General features: G+C 38.2%; 2 protein-coding genes across 4 annotated transcripts; one reads left to right on the top strand and one right to left on the bottom strand.

Moving 5' to 3' along the window:
- Positions 1–681: 681 nt before the first annotated feature.
- Positions 682–3,109, bottom strand: hemgn (hemogen). Of its 2 annotated transcripts, none has more exons than XM_079219629.1 (4): positions 3,020–3,109; positions 2,562–2,652; positions 1,579–2,153; positions 682–1,475 (listed from the first exon to the last, which is right to left on the bottom strand). In XM_079219629.1, the coding sequence occupies exons 1-4, from the start codon at positions 3,081–3,083 to the stop codon at positions 1,363–1,365; spliced, it is 843 nt and encodes a 280-aa protein (XP_079075755.1). In that variant the 5' UTR covers positions 3,084–3,109; the 3' UTR covers positions 682–1,362. The 2 variants fall into 2 exon arrangements, with proteins under 2 accessions (XP_079075755.1, XP_079075756.1); XM_079219630.1 differs by having other exon boundaries at positions 2,574–2,652.
- A 1,884-nt stretch (positions 3,110–4,993) lies between these two features.
- On the top strand, positions 4,994–12,020 carry anp32b (acidic (leucine-rich) nuclear phosphoprotein 32 family, member B). Of its 2 annotated transcripts, none has more exons than XM_079219632.1 (7): positions 4,994–5,741; positions 8,245–8,394; positions 8,489–8,611; positions 9,376–9,568; positions 10,265–10,407; positions 10,500–10,563; positions 11,797–12,020. In XM_079219632.1, exons 1-7 carry the CDS (start codon positions 5,688–5,690, stop codon positions 11,877–11,879), a joined length of 810 nt encoding a protein of 269 aa, XP_079075758.1. In that variant the 5' UTR covers positions 4,994–5,687; the 3' UTR covers positions 11,880–12,020. The 2 variants fall into 2 exon arrangements, with proteins under 2 accessions (XP_079075758.1, XP_079075757.1); XM_079219631.1 differs by having other exon boundaries at positions 11,794–12,020.
- The last annotated feature ends 5,315 nt before the right edge of the window (positions 12,021–17,335 follow it).

Below are 17,335 nucleotides of genomic sequence, written 5' to 3'. Positions count from 1 at the left end.
ATGTTACAGAAGTAATTGATACATTTGCACCAGTTTTGCAGCGCACTGCATGTTTGATTATGCTTTAATTTTTTTGACAGCACAGTATTTTATTTAATCAATTCATATAAAAATAGGACAGTTTCTTCAAATATAGCCAACAAGGCTAAACATCACATGCTGGTTTGACTGCATGTTTTATATCAGCAGAGGGCAACCAAGAGTAATGTCACCCGCCACGTTTTCTTTTTTCTTTTTTTCAATAAGCTTTATTTATGAATACAAGACGAATAGCCAACAGAAAACCGTACAATATATAGTCAATGGTATTTGAATTCACTCATTTCGGACAGGAATATTGTCCTGCTCTTATCTGACATCTTTTCATCTTTTTACTCTACAGATAAACAATTTATATAAGAATAAGGTCATCCTAACGTGTATTACAATTGTTACAATTTGGCTCCACCTTGCCAGCTACAACATAAAAATGTTGCTTGCGTAGTAATGCATCAATAATGAGAATACAATAATTATGTATAACAAAATTACACTGACAGGGGCCCTTCTGCTGTAAAATTTTATTTGTAATGCTTTGAATACATTTTTTATATTCATTTTTAATGCAGGACTTTGAGTTCTAATGGAGCATTTTTACATTATGGTCTAGTTACTTTAAGTGTAGTAAAGGATCCAAACACATCTACCTCTGTATATAGCCAAATAATGAATATATTACAATATTAGTAATAATAGATTAACTAGATTAAATAAAGCCAGTTATACAGGCCTGTACTAACAAGGCACAGATCAAATGCGGACATACATATATTCTGTTCACACTGTAAGCAATAATGAAATATACTTTCAGTATATATCAGTCAGGGAGAGTATTGGATGTTGTTATTACATCAGAGTAAAATTTGGACGTAATTGAAAAACAAAATACAAAAACTCCAATATAATCTATTGTATCAATGTATCATTGAACATATATTTCTAATAATAAAGACATTTTTTACCACATTCAGATGATTGTAAGCAGGTATTTTATTAGCAACTTTTTACACAATTCTATAATCCCATAATTACAAACACATCATCCCCAATGATTTATACAATTTACTCTTAATTGAAAGCAAGCAAAATTTGCTGTTTACTGAATGCAAAATACAAAATAAAATTCACGAGTTTTGCAGTGAAGAACAAACCAAAATAAATAAGCACACAGGTTAGTTTTGAATTGATACATTTGTCAAATAAGCAATGTAAATGCTCAGTATGTTTGTTCTCTTCAACCAAAATAATACTTGGATACAAACTATGATCGGAAAAGAGGGAAGTCTGAGCTGAGGCAGTATCGGAAAAGTGTGTTTTAGAAAATTAGAACAAATTATCTGGGAAATATTTTTGTGGAGGACGCGTCGGGGACAAGGTTGGAATTGAGAACATTTTGTTTTGCTCAGGTACGTTGTCCGACGATCTCCCTATCAAATCTAGAAAAAACAATCCAGGATACAATTAATACTAAGACAAATATTGACAAATATTTTTCCACACCATTCATTCTCCTTGCAGTCTAATTCTCCTCTTTAATACCTTCATTGGCTCTTTGGTCTTGAGATGAAGTGATGTCCTCCTCCTCATCAGGGTCCAGGTCCTTAATCATGACCTGGTCAAGGGCTTCCCTGCATTGTGACTCTGTGAAGATGTTCTCCTCCTGCAGAGGAGCTGCAGCAGGAGCACAAGCTTGAGTCAGGACTGGAACTGTGGCCGGAACAACATCTGGAGCTGGAGCTGAATCTGGAACAGGGACTGGAGCCGTATCTTTGACAAGAGATGGAACCGAAGCTGATGGTGAAAAGAGGGCTGGAGTCGGCTTAACTGATGCTGGAGAAGTCAGAGTAGGAGCAAAGATGGAGCTTTGGATGGATTGAAGCAGTGCAGGGACAGATGAAGGTTGTGATTCCACATCAAGTAAAGGGGATAGAGAGCCCGGTGTTTGATCTGGGATGATCTCCGCAGGTTCAGGGACCACCACCGCAGGATCTTCCTGAGGCACTGCTGCCTCCTCCTGAATAGTAGAGATCTCCGGCGTGGGCTCACTCTTCTTGGGCCTCCCTCTCCTCTTTATGCTACTCTCGGCCCTGGGTTTTTTCCTCTGGCTTTCAACACTGAGAGAGTACAACAAATGCAATCAACCTCATAACAGTGGGCAATGATACAGCTTTTTGGGATACTTTTGCAAAGCTAATAGTACAAAGTCCTTGAAACACAAGAGTAACCTTTGGTTTACTCTTGCTTCATGTTCAATATAAAGCAGAGAAGTGATAAGCAGCTGGATTGCTGATAAAGATTTAACCGTGCATTGTGAAGTACAGTGTTGTATAGAAACAAGTTTTGTTAATAAAGCCTTATTTAACATTTCTGATGCTAAACGTTGAATTTGTACTCTCCATGGTTATAGGGTTATACTCTAGATTTTGTCTGCACTGCTAAACCTATGATGGTTACTCCAAATGAAGATAGCTGTAAATGTAGGTCACTGCACTAACATTGGCTAACCCTTTCTTCAAATTTACCCAAAAACCCACTGGTTAGTCTCCTTTTCTTCTGCTTCTGCTTTTCTCTTCCTGAGAAGATCCCTGTCCCGCAATCGGCGATGAATCCCCCCTACGAAACAGAGAAACAACAAGGGCAGCATGAAACCAAAGAACAGTGCTTTTTACGCATGACCAGTAAATGTGGAGGGTGACTGATGGTGTATAAAGCTGCGGTTCAGAGACATTGTTTTCTTCTAGCTTCACCCGGGCAAGTGATTGACTGAAACATTTCTACACTTGGGTTTCAAATACAGAAAGATTAGTAACAGTAGCTGAGCTGTTGATTAAAGTATTTCTGTCTGACTTGACCAAAATATATCACACACAGTATGCAAATGAATAACTGGCTTACTCAACTGTCTTGTGTGGAAATACTGAAATAGGCCTACTTATTTAAAAAAAAGAAAAAAGGAAGAGAAGTAAATCTTGAAAGTTACCTTGGTCCTCATTTGAATGTTTATATTCCGACTCTTGTTTCTCTTGCTGCAACGTCTCCTCCATTCTGAGTCCCGCAATGAATGAGTTCAAATCTTTGAAGGCGGGCAACCGCCGAAAAGAAGACAGAATAACTTCTGTTTTCTTTTCCCACCCCTAAATAAATTATCTGGTTAACCATTACCATAGTGCTGGAAGAGTTCTTGCAGCTTTGGTCTTATCGTATTTGTAAAGCTGGAGGAGTTGGCACAGCATTGACAGAGAGAGAGAGAGAGAGAGAGAGAGAGGGAGAGAGAGAGAGAGAGAAAGTTGTGTGAGGGCAGTGTGTGATAGGGATAAAATATGTATGAGGTAAAGGGGAAAATAATAAAGTATTCATCTCATTAGACTAAAATGTTGTCTTAATTAAACTACTATGAAAATAAAAAGGACTCTTTTACATGCATGTTTATGTGCAAGCAAGCAGCTGATAGTGAAGCTAAAATGTAATTGTTGCTTAGCAATGGCAGAAATATACTTTGACTGAATTTATATAAACAATTATTCATTGTCTAAATTACCAAATATAGTTGGCAGGCACAACACAGTTCCACAGTTAAATGAAGTTCTGAATAAGAAATAAATGAGCCAACATTTCAAATCCCTGTGTGTTTCTGTCTGCATAAATAACAATAATCACCAATTAACATACTAAAAACTGTCTTTTTCTAATGTAGCAATATGCCATGAAGGACTCTGGGTAGACTGCTGTGTTGAAAAGCCATCAGACAGCCTGAGACCCAGCAAGAAATCGTGTCCTCAACCGGAGGGGAGGCATACCCATCTTATCTCACAGATGGAGAGCTGCTCAGTTGGGGCGTGTTCTCAATCTTCTCCGAGCACATTGATGTGTGTGTTTGAGCCACTCAGAGAAAGAAGCTGTCCAGCAGAGTAAATAACATTGAACTGCCAATTGCCTCCAGCACTGTAGGGGAAATGTTGAGGGCCTCTTGGTTAAATTCAAGGAGCTCCTTGCAATTCACACTCATAGTAAAAGAACTGTGTTTAAATCTTAAACTATACTGTCTGTTTTGTGCAAGACTTTCTTTATGGATGAACGTATATGACTGCAGACAAGTTGGAAGGCCATACAATGCCAAGTATTATAACCTCCTTCTCTGGGATACACTGACTGAGATGAACAAACTATCCCATTGTTATATTCAAACAGACACTGACACAGACACACACAGAGACATGTAAACTACCTTGAACATTGAGCAGCACCTTCAGTATCAAGGTCAACTGCCAGCTGCATTAAAAAGACCACAAGCTGCAGTTAACTCTCCAGCTGGTAACAGACACAAGACTGGACTCCTTCCATGTATGCACATCTTGACAATTGACAAATTATAATCAGCATTACTGATACAACCACATGCAGTAAAGGCCGTCAATCACACACAGCCCTATTGTTGCACAATGCAACTTACATTTGAATAATGTCAAAGCAGATATTACAGTGCCATCTTCTGGTGTACATGTTCTACTATACTAAACACTGATTTAAAAACAGTCTATACACATATATTATGAACACACAACTTGAACAAGGTCAAAGACTATTTGGATACTATACCCTGTAGACATAGTGGATATACCGCATTGTAGCCTGCATCCATGTTTATTTGTGTTAAATCTTTACTATTCTAAACCTTAAAATAATATCAATAGTTCTACCATAAGGCAGAGTATAATTAGCGATTCATATTTCAATATATAAAGGGCAACAACTCCTACTGAGTAGACTTCTACTTGAGGGCTCTGGTGTCTCAGGAAGTAAAGGGGGTGTGGTTTGGGGGGTTGCCCTGCTCTCCATGTGCAGATACAATGCTCTCTTTACTGCAAACCAAACACACCCCTCCTTTCTCACAGTGTCCAAACCTTAAAGGAATCTAGCATTTATGAACCAAAAGCACAACACCATTTATCCATCCTGCACTTTATTGATCAAAATAGTCACATGGATTATACATTCACCATTGTCTGGGCTACAGTTACAATTATGCATGTGACAAACAAAGGAAGGTAACAGGTTTATAATAATACTAATCAAAACGGGATTGGTTTACGATGTTAAGATATTCGCCTTATTTACTCACCCAATGTGAAACCCTAACAATATAACGGTCAATACATGAAACGTGGGGATGTTTTCAAGCCACGAACCTATAAGTTAGGCAGATAAACAAAGTTGACCATATGACCTACTTTATCGACGTCTAATTGGTTGAATGGTATTCTCCGTAAACTGTGTCCATAATGCGGACTTCGTTCATGTAATAAAACCGACTTTACAGACAAAACGCTCTGGACTTCACTAAACATAGTACAGCACTTTCCTTGCAGAAATAAATTGCACCATAGCACTGTTTCGGGGCAGCGTCATGTTTTGTGACTGCAATGCCTTTATAGGGGCGATGGGCGTTTCTGGACGCAGATGGCGCTGTTGAGCATATATTTTGTTTCAGTCCCGTTTCCCTCCATGGTTTCTCCTCTCTCCGACTAACTTAGCGTTTGGCTCAGTTCATTATACAGTCCTATATTCTCCCTCCATTAGGGCATCTCTGCCTTTGGACTGAAGATCCCACCAAAACCCAAGAGAGAAAAGTTTTACTTTCATAGGGCAAGATGGACATGAAAAAGAGGATCCACTTGGAGCTAAGAAACAGGACACCGTCTGATGTGAGTCGTGCTTTTTAAAAACCAACCCTTAGTTTTCTGGCTAGCCTCGCTAGCCTGCTTGCTACTTTTTTTTGCTTTGCGAGTGACCTGTGTGGCTAACGTAATGGTGACCACATGGGCTTTAGATGAAATGTTTCTGCTTTATAATGGGGCGGAAAACACTCGCACAACAAGCTTAATCCTTGATACTGCTCTGGATTGGGCGTATAGGGGCAACGAGAGGAGAAAAGCTACAACGTTATTCAATCGTTACTTTGAAACGGCGATTCCTCAGCTCGCTGGCATTATCGCAGTGCTTTAACCGTTTCGCAGCCTCCTTGTCCAGCGGTGCGCACACACACACGATCCGGCTGGACTCGCACAATTAGTAAACTTCTTTTTACGCTGATATATTAGGAAATGTGCATCCTGCGCCGCGGTCGGCATTCACAGAGCGGTAAATTGTATACCCTGGGAGCCATGTTTGCTGCTAGCATAACTGCTAAAATGGGGCGCTTTTTTGTTACAAATGCTCTTTACAACTCTCAAGGCGTTTGATTACAAAAAACAAAATGAGTTTTTGTTGCATGTGAAACGGGCCATCGGCGATCACGAGTTATGTCTGGAAATGTCTGGAAAGTACGTTAATATCAAATGGCCAGATTCAGCAGCGACAACAAAAAAAACAGTCACTTGATTCACGAGTCATCCATACCTTGACCACTTAACGTTAAGCCCCTGTTACAATCACCAAAGCCAGTTGATATTTACACAATCTAGCCAATATCCTCCGGTGTCGTGTGATCGCTGATTGTTTAAAGCCACGTTTAAAGCTGCTGCGAATCGTAAGTTGTTTTTTTAAATGGAAAGTGTGCAGCGGTTTATTCCCCCCCCACAAAATAGCATCCACACTTGTACAGCAAGCTCCGTTGACGTTACCCCAAATCTGCTCAGCTAAATGTTGCACTTATTTAATGAAGTCTGGTGATCAGATGATCCCGTCATCCAGATCACAGCCATCTAGCTAAACTTAGTGTTTTTGTTCCCGCCACATTACCCCCACTGTACAAAGACAACAAAATATACCCAGTCGTAAACTTAAAAACGTCAGAAACGCAACTATTCTTTCGTTCAGTTATTGTAAGCAAAGCTAAACTCGTCGTTGTTTGCAACTAAACGTGTCAATTTGTTGCCCGGCGGATTCGTTAACCGAGCCTGCTTCAATGACACGGAGATCCGGGGCACCGCGCTTGATGCGTGGGCCGCCAGAAACTCGACGGTCGGCGTGTCCTCTCGACTCATGCATAAAATAAAAACTGATTTAACACCGAAAAATAACTTAGGTAACGTGTAAAGTCACGATAATTACTCGTTAAAAGCAGCTGTTTTGCCATTGAAGTGTTCAGAGAACTGCATACTGTATCTCAGGAATCGCCATGTTGTCATTCTGTCGTCTTTGAAGCTCTGGGAGAAAGGAACTGTCTCCATCTTTGTTTTTACTAAATTTCCGTTCTCAGTATATTTCCTTCGCCACTTCGACCTGAAAAACGACGTTGTGCCCTGTAACAAACTGGCAATATGGGTCGTTCGCTCGACGGCAAGGAATACTCCGCTTCCCAAATGAAAGCTGGTTTAACGGAGAAAGAAAAAACAGAAACTCTGTACAAAGGGTGTATTCGCAATCCTTTCCGTTGCTGTTGGGTTGGCTAATGGCGGGCAGACAGACCTCTGTAGCTGCTCCTCTGCTGCACGGCAGCGTTTAAAAGGGGCAATGGCTAGCCTGTAGCGAGCTAACCTAGCTCACTAAAAAAAATCATTGCATTTGTCATTAGTGGCTGCATCAGCAGGCCAGGTGGCAGCTACCGGGTTGATTCTTCGTCGTTTCAATTAAATCTGTATATTACCCAACATGCCCGGATACGTTAGGCACACGAGCGATTTTAGATGGAGACACATTATCCGTTTAGGTGGTTTTACTTAAGAAATCCTGATCTTTGACGTTTGCCACCAACTTTTTTTTGCAACGTTTTTCTTCAACATTGAATTGCGCAACCAGTGTTAGCTTTAACCGACTCAAACTAACTCTGCCTTCAGGACTTGTTTTGTAACATTATACAGCAACTAAAAAATACATTTTAGATTACTTTACACACAGTAAAGGGCCATTTTCCGAAACAACAACACCCCCCTGTTCAACACGTTATGTTGTCTGGCAGATTGTGTTCTTGTCACAAATATAATTACATTATTTTCTTTCAGAAAAGAGTTTGCAAAACATTTTATACTCTGCCATATGGTATACACATTGATATTATTTTAAGGTTAGTTAGAATAGTAAATATTTAACACAAATAAACATATGGATCCAGGCTACAATGCTGTATATCCACTGTCTACAGGGTACAGATATTTATATATGATTTTGTTGTGTTTTAGAATAAATTATCGTTATGGGATAAGAGTCGTTTCACTTAATGCATAAAACTTGTTTTTATGTGATGTATTATACTTTTCTTTATTTCAGGTACGAGAACTTGTCCTTGACAATTGTCGATCAGTTGAAGGGAAAATCGAAGGCCTCACAGCTGAGTTTGTCAACCTGGAATTCCTCAGTTTGATTAATGTTGGCTTAATGTCAGTCTCCAACTTGCCCAAACTAGGAAAACTCAAAAAGGTAAAAATTATGTTTCCCCCTTTCTTTACCTCCCATGTAAAAGCCGAATTGTGACATGTCAGCTGGAATAATATTTCTTTCTCCCATCTTTCAGCTGGAGTTGAGTGACAACAGAATCAGCGGTGGCCTCGATGTTTTAGCAGAGAAACTACCCAACCTCACACATCTAAACCTGAGTGGCAACAAATTGAAAGACATTAGCACATTGGAACCGTTGGTATGTGTTTTCAGATATGTTAGAAGCAACACTGACATACGTATAATATCCATCTGTATGCCCACAGAATGTGTATACTTCGTCTTAGGTTTATGCAGACATTGAACCTTTTGTTATCATGTCATGTCCTTATTAGACAAAGCACACACATTTATACACATTCTGGTCACGCACACAATGTATTAATGTAGATGTGATTACAGTAATGAACTGTTCTCAACCAAGAGCATACAAATAACATATGCATTTCTAATTTGAGCACGGCTTTCTGTATATTCGGATATAAATATTTAAGCTTTCCGTTATTCGAATCAACACGCACTGCAACTGACCTTTTCAAAGGGTTCAGCAGAGATCCTCCTTTCACATATCACACATTTAATAACCACTTGCAATATATGGATTTCAAATATGATTCTTATACAAATTTCCATACGAGTTGCGCAAACTGCATACAGCATTCTTTTAGTTAAGGGTGCAATAAACTGTAAATTTAGTTAAAAAATTCATTCTCTAATCCAGAGAATCAAGTACCTCCAAATCAAGGTAGTACGTCACATTGATGGAAAAATCTTCTAAATCCAGCATTGCATCAAAGTAGTTCGCTAGTTCTTTACATTTTACAGTAAATACAGTGTCAGCCAACCTCACACACAGCTCACACACACACACACTCTTGAGCAACTAGTTGCTTTAGCCCTTAAACTGACATGCAGCATGTGTCATGTTTCTCATCACAGTTCTTTGCTAAATTTAATCAACAGAAAAAGCTGGTTAACCTGAAAAGTTTGGACCTGTTCAACTGCGAAGTGACAAACCTGAATGACTACAGAGAGAGTGTGTTCAAGCTGCTGCCACAGCTCACCTACCTGGATGGCTATGACATGGAGGACCGGGAAGCCTCTGACTCTGACGGCGAGGTGGACGGAGACGGCGTAGATGATGATGAAGACGAAGGTAAGAAATTCATCCAATATCCTAGGTCTTTCCTGCTTCACTGATCCTTAAGTCCACAGTAGCTGGAAAGATATCAATATGATATGAAAATACTGCTCAATAGATAGATAGATGGATGGATGGATATATACTTTATTCATCCCCAGGGGGAAATTTGTTTGTGGCAGCAGCAACAAAGTTACATGGTAAACATAAAAATATTAAGTACGGGAAATACTCTATATATATATATATATATATATATATATATATATATATATATATATATATATATATATATATATATATATATATATATATATATATATATATATAATACAATTAAACAGCGGAGCAGAACATATTAATTTAAGTAAATTAAATAATAAAGAAAATGCAAGTGTATATACAGTGAAAGTGTTACTATGGCTTATTGATGATTCAATTGAGGGAGGCTCTGGCCAGAGGTGATTTATAAAGTCTTATTGCAGTTGGCAGGAATGTTCTCATGTATCTGTCCTTGTATATGAATATGAAAAGTTCAACTGAATCATGGCTGTCTGTCTGCACTTTGTTTTGATTTTCCTTGCAACACAGTTATTATAATTATCTGTGTCGCTCACTTTGAACATGAAGTCTACAACTGCTAGACTTCAATTACAGCACGATTCCATTTTGTCTGCGGTTGACTGACTGTTGTTGCTTTTGTCATTGCAGAAGGGGAGGAGGAGGAAGATGAGGATGGTGAGGAGGAGGACGAGGAAGAGGATGACGAGGAAGATGAAGAGGAGGTAGAGGGAGAAGGAGAAGCGGAAGCTGAAGGAGAAGAAGACGATGATGAGGTCAGCGGAGAAGATGAGGTAATTAAATAAAATATATTTGGCAGAAAATCTTCTTCGTTTGGATTAATTTTTTTATTTGTTAACCTTTTAAAACATTTTTGTTTACAAAGGAGGAAGACTTTGCTCAGGATGGGGAAGTAGATGAAGAAGATGACTTTGATGAGGACGAAGACGGTATGTACCATTTCCATAGTTGAACACCATTTTTTTTACATATCAGAACCCAGAGCACCTCAAACTTATTTCAACACTGTTAACTATTAGTATAATAGTTAACAACACTCACCATCTCTCTTCATATCACAACTCTAAACCCTGCACAAGGCCAATAACTGGTTTATGTTTTTAATGTCCTGAGAGGTGGGATATTACTGCCAGATTGGCTTAGACCGATGTTTCTTTATTAAATAGTCACATAAGTATTACAATGAATACTGAAGACTGAGACTGTAATCCACTGATCAGCATACATCTGGCTGTATACAAAATGTACAAACTTTAAAAGTGAGTCAAAGGTGTATTTACTGTTAAGTCCAAAATATGTGTACTCTTACTTAACTATTTAAAATGAAAGTGCAAAATAATTCTGCATAGAACAATATTAAATTTTTCTTATTGTGTAGTCAATAGTCAAATGTACTTAAACAGCTGAAGTCCAGTTTTGGAAATGAAGCCGTTTTGCTATTAATGGGAAGGCAGGATGTTCGAGTAAGAACAGCGTCCTTCAGTCTATGTGTGCATAGACTGGTAAGTACATGTACATATGTGGGTGCACTTGATAATGGCTAATAAAAACTGGATATCAGGAATAATATGACACCTGCTGGTGGCTCTGCTTACTGACAAAGCTGTACAGGAGAGTTCACAGGCCATTATCAAGTGGCTTCCACAGGGATTGACTATCACTGACCATTCATAATATAAGTGAAATAAAATGATACAGTTAGATCAATTACATAAAAGATTTGAGAATGTTCATATATCTTAAGGCTTAAAAGCTAAGACAAGCTTGTCAGTATAAAACATCTCAGGAGGGTCGGTTAAATCCTGAAAAATGTCAATACTGAAGATACATATCTGACACTGTTTATTTCCAGCTCCTTGTGGTGTAACATATCATGTAGGGACAGCAACACATGATAGTGCCATTCTTAAGCGCTACTCACCCCCTCCCACTAGAGGATTTATAATGCTGAAATATGCAAGTTGTTTATAATAGTTAACACTGAATATATGTAAAGAACCCTGTGTAAGTATAAAATATGTAAAACGTAAAGACTAATATCTCTAGAATGCGTTAAAAAAAGGGTTAGACTAAGTCTTGTCGTTGTGCCTGCAATGGATTATAAAAGTGTATGTGGTCTTGGCACATGATGATGACACAGATTGTCTCTTTGCACCCAGAAGCAGAAACCGCCAAAGGGGAGAAGAGAAAGCGAGACCCAGAGGATGAGGACGACGATGACGACGACGATGAAGACGACGATTAAGAGCAAAACTGAAAATGAGAGCCTACCGAGTTTCCCTTTCTCTCCCACAAACCCGAACGTCCGCCCTCCTACAACTCACACCCGCCTTTGTAATCCATGTCTACCCCCCCCAGCTCTGAGCTCTTTTTATGGGGCAAGACTGTACCGGATGGGTGGGCCGAGTGGAGCTGCCACACCCTTTTTTTCCCTCCTCCCCCTCATGGAACTGAGAGCCGCCCAATACCCTCCACCACCTCACCCACCCCACGGCCCAGAGGTTCTCAGGCAGCCCAGCACTCAGCATTCCACAATTTCACTGTCGACCCCTCTTTATGTATTCCCGTGTGAGGACTTTGGGACTGGTATCTAGTTTTGGGTCTGTGCTTTTAATATTTTGTTGGATGAATAATTTTTTGTTGTTGGGTTTTATTATTCCTCAATTTATTTTGTCTTTTATTATTTTTGTTCTGTTCCTTATTTTTCCCAATAAAATTATTGCTATAGCAGCTGTGCAACCAGCGAGCCATGATTTTTAGTGTGGCCGCCTGTTGCACAAATCAAGGTTGTAGCTACATTTTTACTTTCTGTATGACAAAAAAAAAACTTTGTAAATAAAATGTTAACATTTTGTGCTTTTCTCTTTTCCTGCCTTTGTTTTCTGGGGTCCCAAAATGAACGGAAAGTGACAAAATGACATCACCCACCCTTTGCTGTGTATTTTGATGGTGACTTGTCCACAGAAAAGCTTTATGTCTAGTCTTAAAAATAGGTTTTGGTTTTGATTTTTTTTTTTTAAAGAGTCTCCCTTGATGCAATACTCTTCTCCAATTTTGTATTTGGAAATAGCCATTAGTCGCTGTAACCATTACTCCTCATCATACTTGTTGTGAGGAGACCATTTTCTAGTGCGTCCAATGTAAGAGATGGGGGACAAAATCCAGTCTTATTCTGTGTAAAATGCTTTCTGAAATTCACCCATTCCTAATACTGTATAAGGCTTTCACAGTCTGAGTAAGTTAGATTAAGTGTTTGTGTTTTTAGTATGAAAACAAAAGTGATATTTTTTTAAAGACTCAAGAATATTCACTTAATTTGAATAACTCCGACTGCCAAAATCTCATACTAGCTTTGGCTGAATGCATTTTTGCACAGAATGACTGAGGATTTTGGCCCCCTAACTCTAACATTGGACTTCAAGTAGGACGGGATCATCTTGGGCATTATGGACAAGGAAAGTGGCTTGATAAGCCCTTGATGAGCTCCTGATAAGCCCTTGACAAAGCAATGTCTGCTTGGGGGACTCCTCATCACAGCCTTCATTAGGACTGTGAGCTGTCAAATCTTTGCTGGGTGTTTAATTTAAGTATCTTTTCAGAGGCTGAATTGTTAAGGATTTCACAAGAATAAAAGACAGGACAAAAAAAAACATTTTCTTATATAAAAATTAAAGTATGTTTTCTTCTTTCGTATCTTGTTAATAAATTAATGACCTCATTTTGTGACTTCTTGGAGAGTAAATTTGAATGATATTGCATATGTGAGTATTGTTTTAAGACAGTCTTGAGTACTTATGATTAAGGAATTTCTCTATTAAAGTTAATAGAATATATATAACAGAATATAGTTATTATACATTTCAGAAACAATAATGTTACCCCAAGATAGAGAACACTGGTCTGTAACTTTATTTTAAACATTGAGCCCAACAATAGCAACCAAATTTCATGACAGTGCTGATGAGGACTAATTTGCTTCTAAGAGTTTATGGCTCTGGATCTTCTCCAGGCTCCTGCTCCATTTAGGGCCCTTTTTTAAATTGTAAACACAACCCAGGCAATCATGTACTGATGAACAATGTTAGCCCTCTACACGCTGCAGCCTCAGAGACTCAACCGTTTACTGAGGGAACTCCAGGACCTGCAAGCAGCACTGCTGATTTTGTAAATAGCTAGCTGCTTAAGTATTAATGCATTTGAGCCATTTAATTAAATTGTTTTACTTAAATGTATTGTTTTTGGAAGGAACATATGCTCTGTTAGAGAAGAGACAAATAGATGTTTCAGAAATATTAAATTAGACTTATGTGGTACAGTACATTTTTGTTCTTACATTTTGGAAACAATATTTAAAAAAAACGGAATAACATCTCTTTCAGTTTTTACTGAATACATTTAACAGAAAATAAAATGAAGTCACAATAACTGCATTAAAATGCATCTAGACCAGGCACAGTAAGGCTTATATGAACCCAGCAACGACTCTTTAATGACCTGGTTTTACTAAATCGGACATCTTCAGACAGTGAATGCTCGAGTCTGCAGCTTATTGCTCCAGTATCACGTAAACGACTGCCAGTATGTGCATGCTTTAATACCCATAGGTCTCTGGAACAGATTGATGTTGCTGTTCTTGTTTGGCTTGTTGAGATGTTTTTTCTGAGGACTTGGTATTGGCCACATTAATAATAAAAACACAGAATGAGGATCATTTTATTACAATTTTTGGTACAGAAAAGTAATTATTACTTCAGCAGAACAATGTGATGATTAATTCAAAAAATAAATTGGAGATAACAATATTTGTGAAAAAACAACGGTCCTTTTCCACTGCTAATGCTTATTGTTAATAATTAATTATAATGTATAACGAGTGGAATTACAAATTATACTCTAGTTGGACAGGCACAAGGGTGGTACACCACCAATATCAAAATATATGAGTACATATGTGTTGATCTAGCCAGCAGTGAGCTCATTACTCTGTTTTCTTAGTGTCATACTGTTTCCTCTCAATTGTGTAATGTACTACTAAAACTACACATTTGTAATCAAAAGCAATCAAATCAATTTAAAGAAGTACTCCTGCAATTTAGTGCTGCATTTAGATGAAGCTGGTGAATTTACAAAGAGAATGGTCAAAATATCCAGACTTTTGTTCTCTAATATGAGTCAAGCTCTACAACTGTGCCACCTAATTTCCCTTGATGCAACCAACAGCATCTTCATTGTATGACCATCCCTAAGAAGGAAGCACCGATGTCTTTCAAATTCCACACAACCAGTTTGTCACACAAGCTTACTGCTTACGGGGCGACTGGGGTTTAGTGGTGAGCAAGGTCATCCTTCAATCAGAGGATCGACGGTTCAATCCCTGGCTCCGCTAGCCCATGTCGATGTGCCTTTGAGCAAGATACTTAACCCTAAATTGCTCCCGTAGCTGTGCGTACGGTGTATGAACGTTAGATAGTCCTGATGTGGCACCTTGTATTCTAGCTCCTCTCATCAGTGTGTGAATGATTCCTATGTAAAGTGTCTTTGAGTATTCAGAAGAGCGCTATATCAAAGTATTAGTGTTTAAAGAAGACAAAAGGAATCATTAAACTTGTATCACCGGCTGAGAAGTAGGCTACTATTAGCATCTTTCCTCTTCCAAATGAAAGTTAAAATAATAACCAATAAAACACACGATACACTCGATAACAAAGATGACACTTTTGTCTCCGATGTCGGCGCTGTCATGGTGTGTTTGCTTATCCCCCCCAACTTAAACGATAAACAAATGAAAAAGCATTAATCAGCAACTATTTTGAGTAAGAAACACAAACTAGCATTTAAAAAATGCTCAACAAGGCTGCATATGAAACCAACCCAGCTGACTAACTAGGTAGGCGGAGTTGGGACCTTGGTTTAGGACTCAAGATCAAAATGAAGAGAAATTAGTAGTAGCAGGTAGCGCAACTCAATAATTATGTTATGCTATGGTGTTTACTCTTGCTAACAGCTAGCAAAGCTGGTTGTTGAGCTTGCTAGCTTAAAAGACGGGGTAACGCTGATATGTGACATTATGAAATACAACTCAACATAAATCGTGTTATCAGGAAAAATGCCAACATGAAATAACAAGACTTTTGAGAATTGAACATTTTAAATAAAAGCTTTAATTAAATAAAGATAATAACCAAATGAAATTGAGCCATCATGAAAATGAATGATGAAAAACCTTTTCACAATAATGAGTAAAGTTTTAATAATTATTTCATTTTGATGAAACAACTTATCAATATAATTATTTCATACTGTTTTTTGTATTATTAAATGTTGAAAAGTGTGAGTGTCCATAGGTTTTGGTCACACAGGTAGTGAAATGGGCCAGCAGTAAAGACAGTGTATAAGACAAATTCTGCTGTTCAGTCCCTATAAGTTCAGTCCCTATAAAACAGTGCTAAAGAAATTGGCTTAAAAATGGCAGCTGCTTTGTTATTTAGTGAGAGATATGCAGTATTTATGTGTGGTATAAACTGCATCAAGCATTAAATTCCCGAGATAGCCAATGATTGTTCTTCAAATGCACAATTTTGACAGACAGTACATCCTTTTTTTTATTCTCATTTCCAGAGAGACTCTTGAGAAGGAGAAATATTATAAAAATACAAATAAAATAGTGTTTTGGATGGGGAAAATATCCATTTGAATACATTCTGGAGGAAACATAGACAGGATTAAGCTGATTGGAATGGCTCTGGAAGTACAACCTACAACTGGTGTGATGTGTTCAAACAACCAAATCAGCCCTTGAGCAAGTCCATGTCAACTGCAAGCACAGCAGTGCACTGTGAGAATGTGTTGAGACTCAAACACCAACAGCATTGGTGGTCAGAGTTTACTACGGCCGGGGCATTGCTGTTCCTGGACAAAAGTCAGCCAGAGATGAAGCTGTGCTAGAACGGTCCTGCCAGAGGTCAAAAGGTCCACAATTGTTTTGAGGCCAGTGTGTCTGTGTGAGCGTGGGTTGGTGTGGCAGTTTCCATGCGTTAAATCTTTCACAAGAGGCTATGAAATTCAAGCCAAATCTAGAATATCATTATGGTGCTTGTGCTTCTCACTACATAAATGCAGGCATGCATGATAATTTGTGCTGTATCCGAGTGGTAATCTTGGGATGAACAGCTATACCGTTTGTGTTGCCTAATATCTGTTAGCGCTTCTGTAACATCTATGCGTATTTACATGGCAGATACTTGTTCCTCAACATGGAGAACAAGGGAATGTTTAAAATCTGAAAGCAACTAATATGAGAAACTGGTCTGACGTGAGGGCAGCATGAGCTATAAACACAATTCAGAAGTTCCTTGAGGGAAAACGCATTTTTTTATCCCATTAGGAGGGACTTCACGAAGTGCTCAGTGCGACTTTGTGTACATTTTGGTTATTGAAGTCTTTGCAGTTAAATTAATATAACCTCACAGCGAAGCATTTAAAAACAAAACATTGATGTTTTCCTTGTCACATGTAAGTAAAATGTTTATTTTAAGAGATGAAGACCCATCTCATTTTTTTTTTAAACTGAAACATCATACTGGTAACCCTCTGTCATATTCTAAAATATACATATATATATATATATATATATATATATATATATATATATATATATATATATATATATATATATATATATATATATATTTACTCTATATT

Source organism: Taurulus bubalis (assembly GCF_910589615.1).
Source record: "Taurulus bubalis genome assembly, chromosome: 6".
NCBI lineage: Eukaryota > Metazoa > Chordata > Actinopteri > Perciformes > Cottidae > Taurulus > Taurulus bubalis.
Note: the sequence above shows the minus strand (reverse complement) of the source record. Positions and strands in the feature narration are given on the sequence as shown.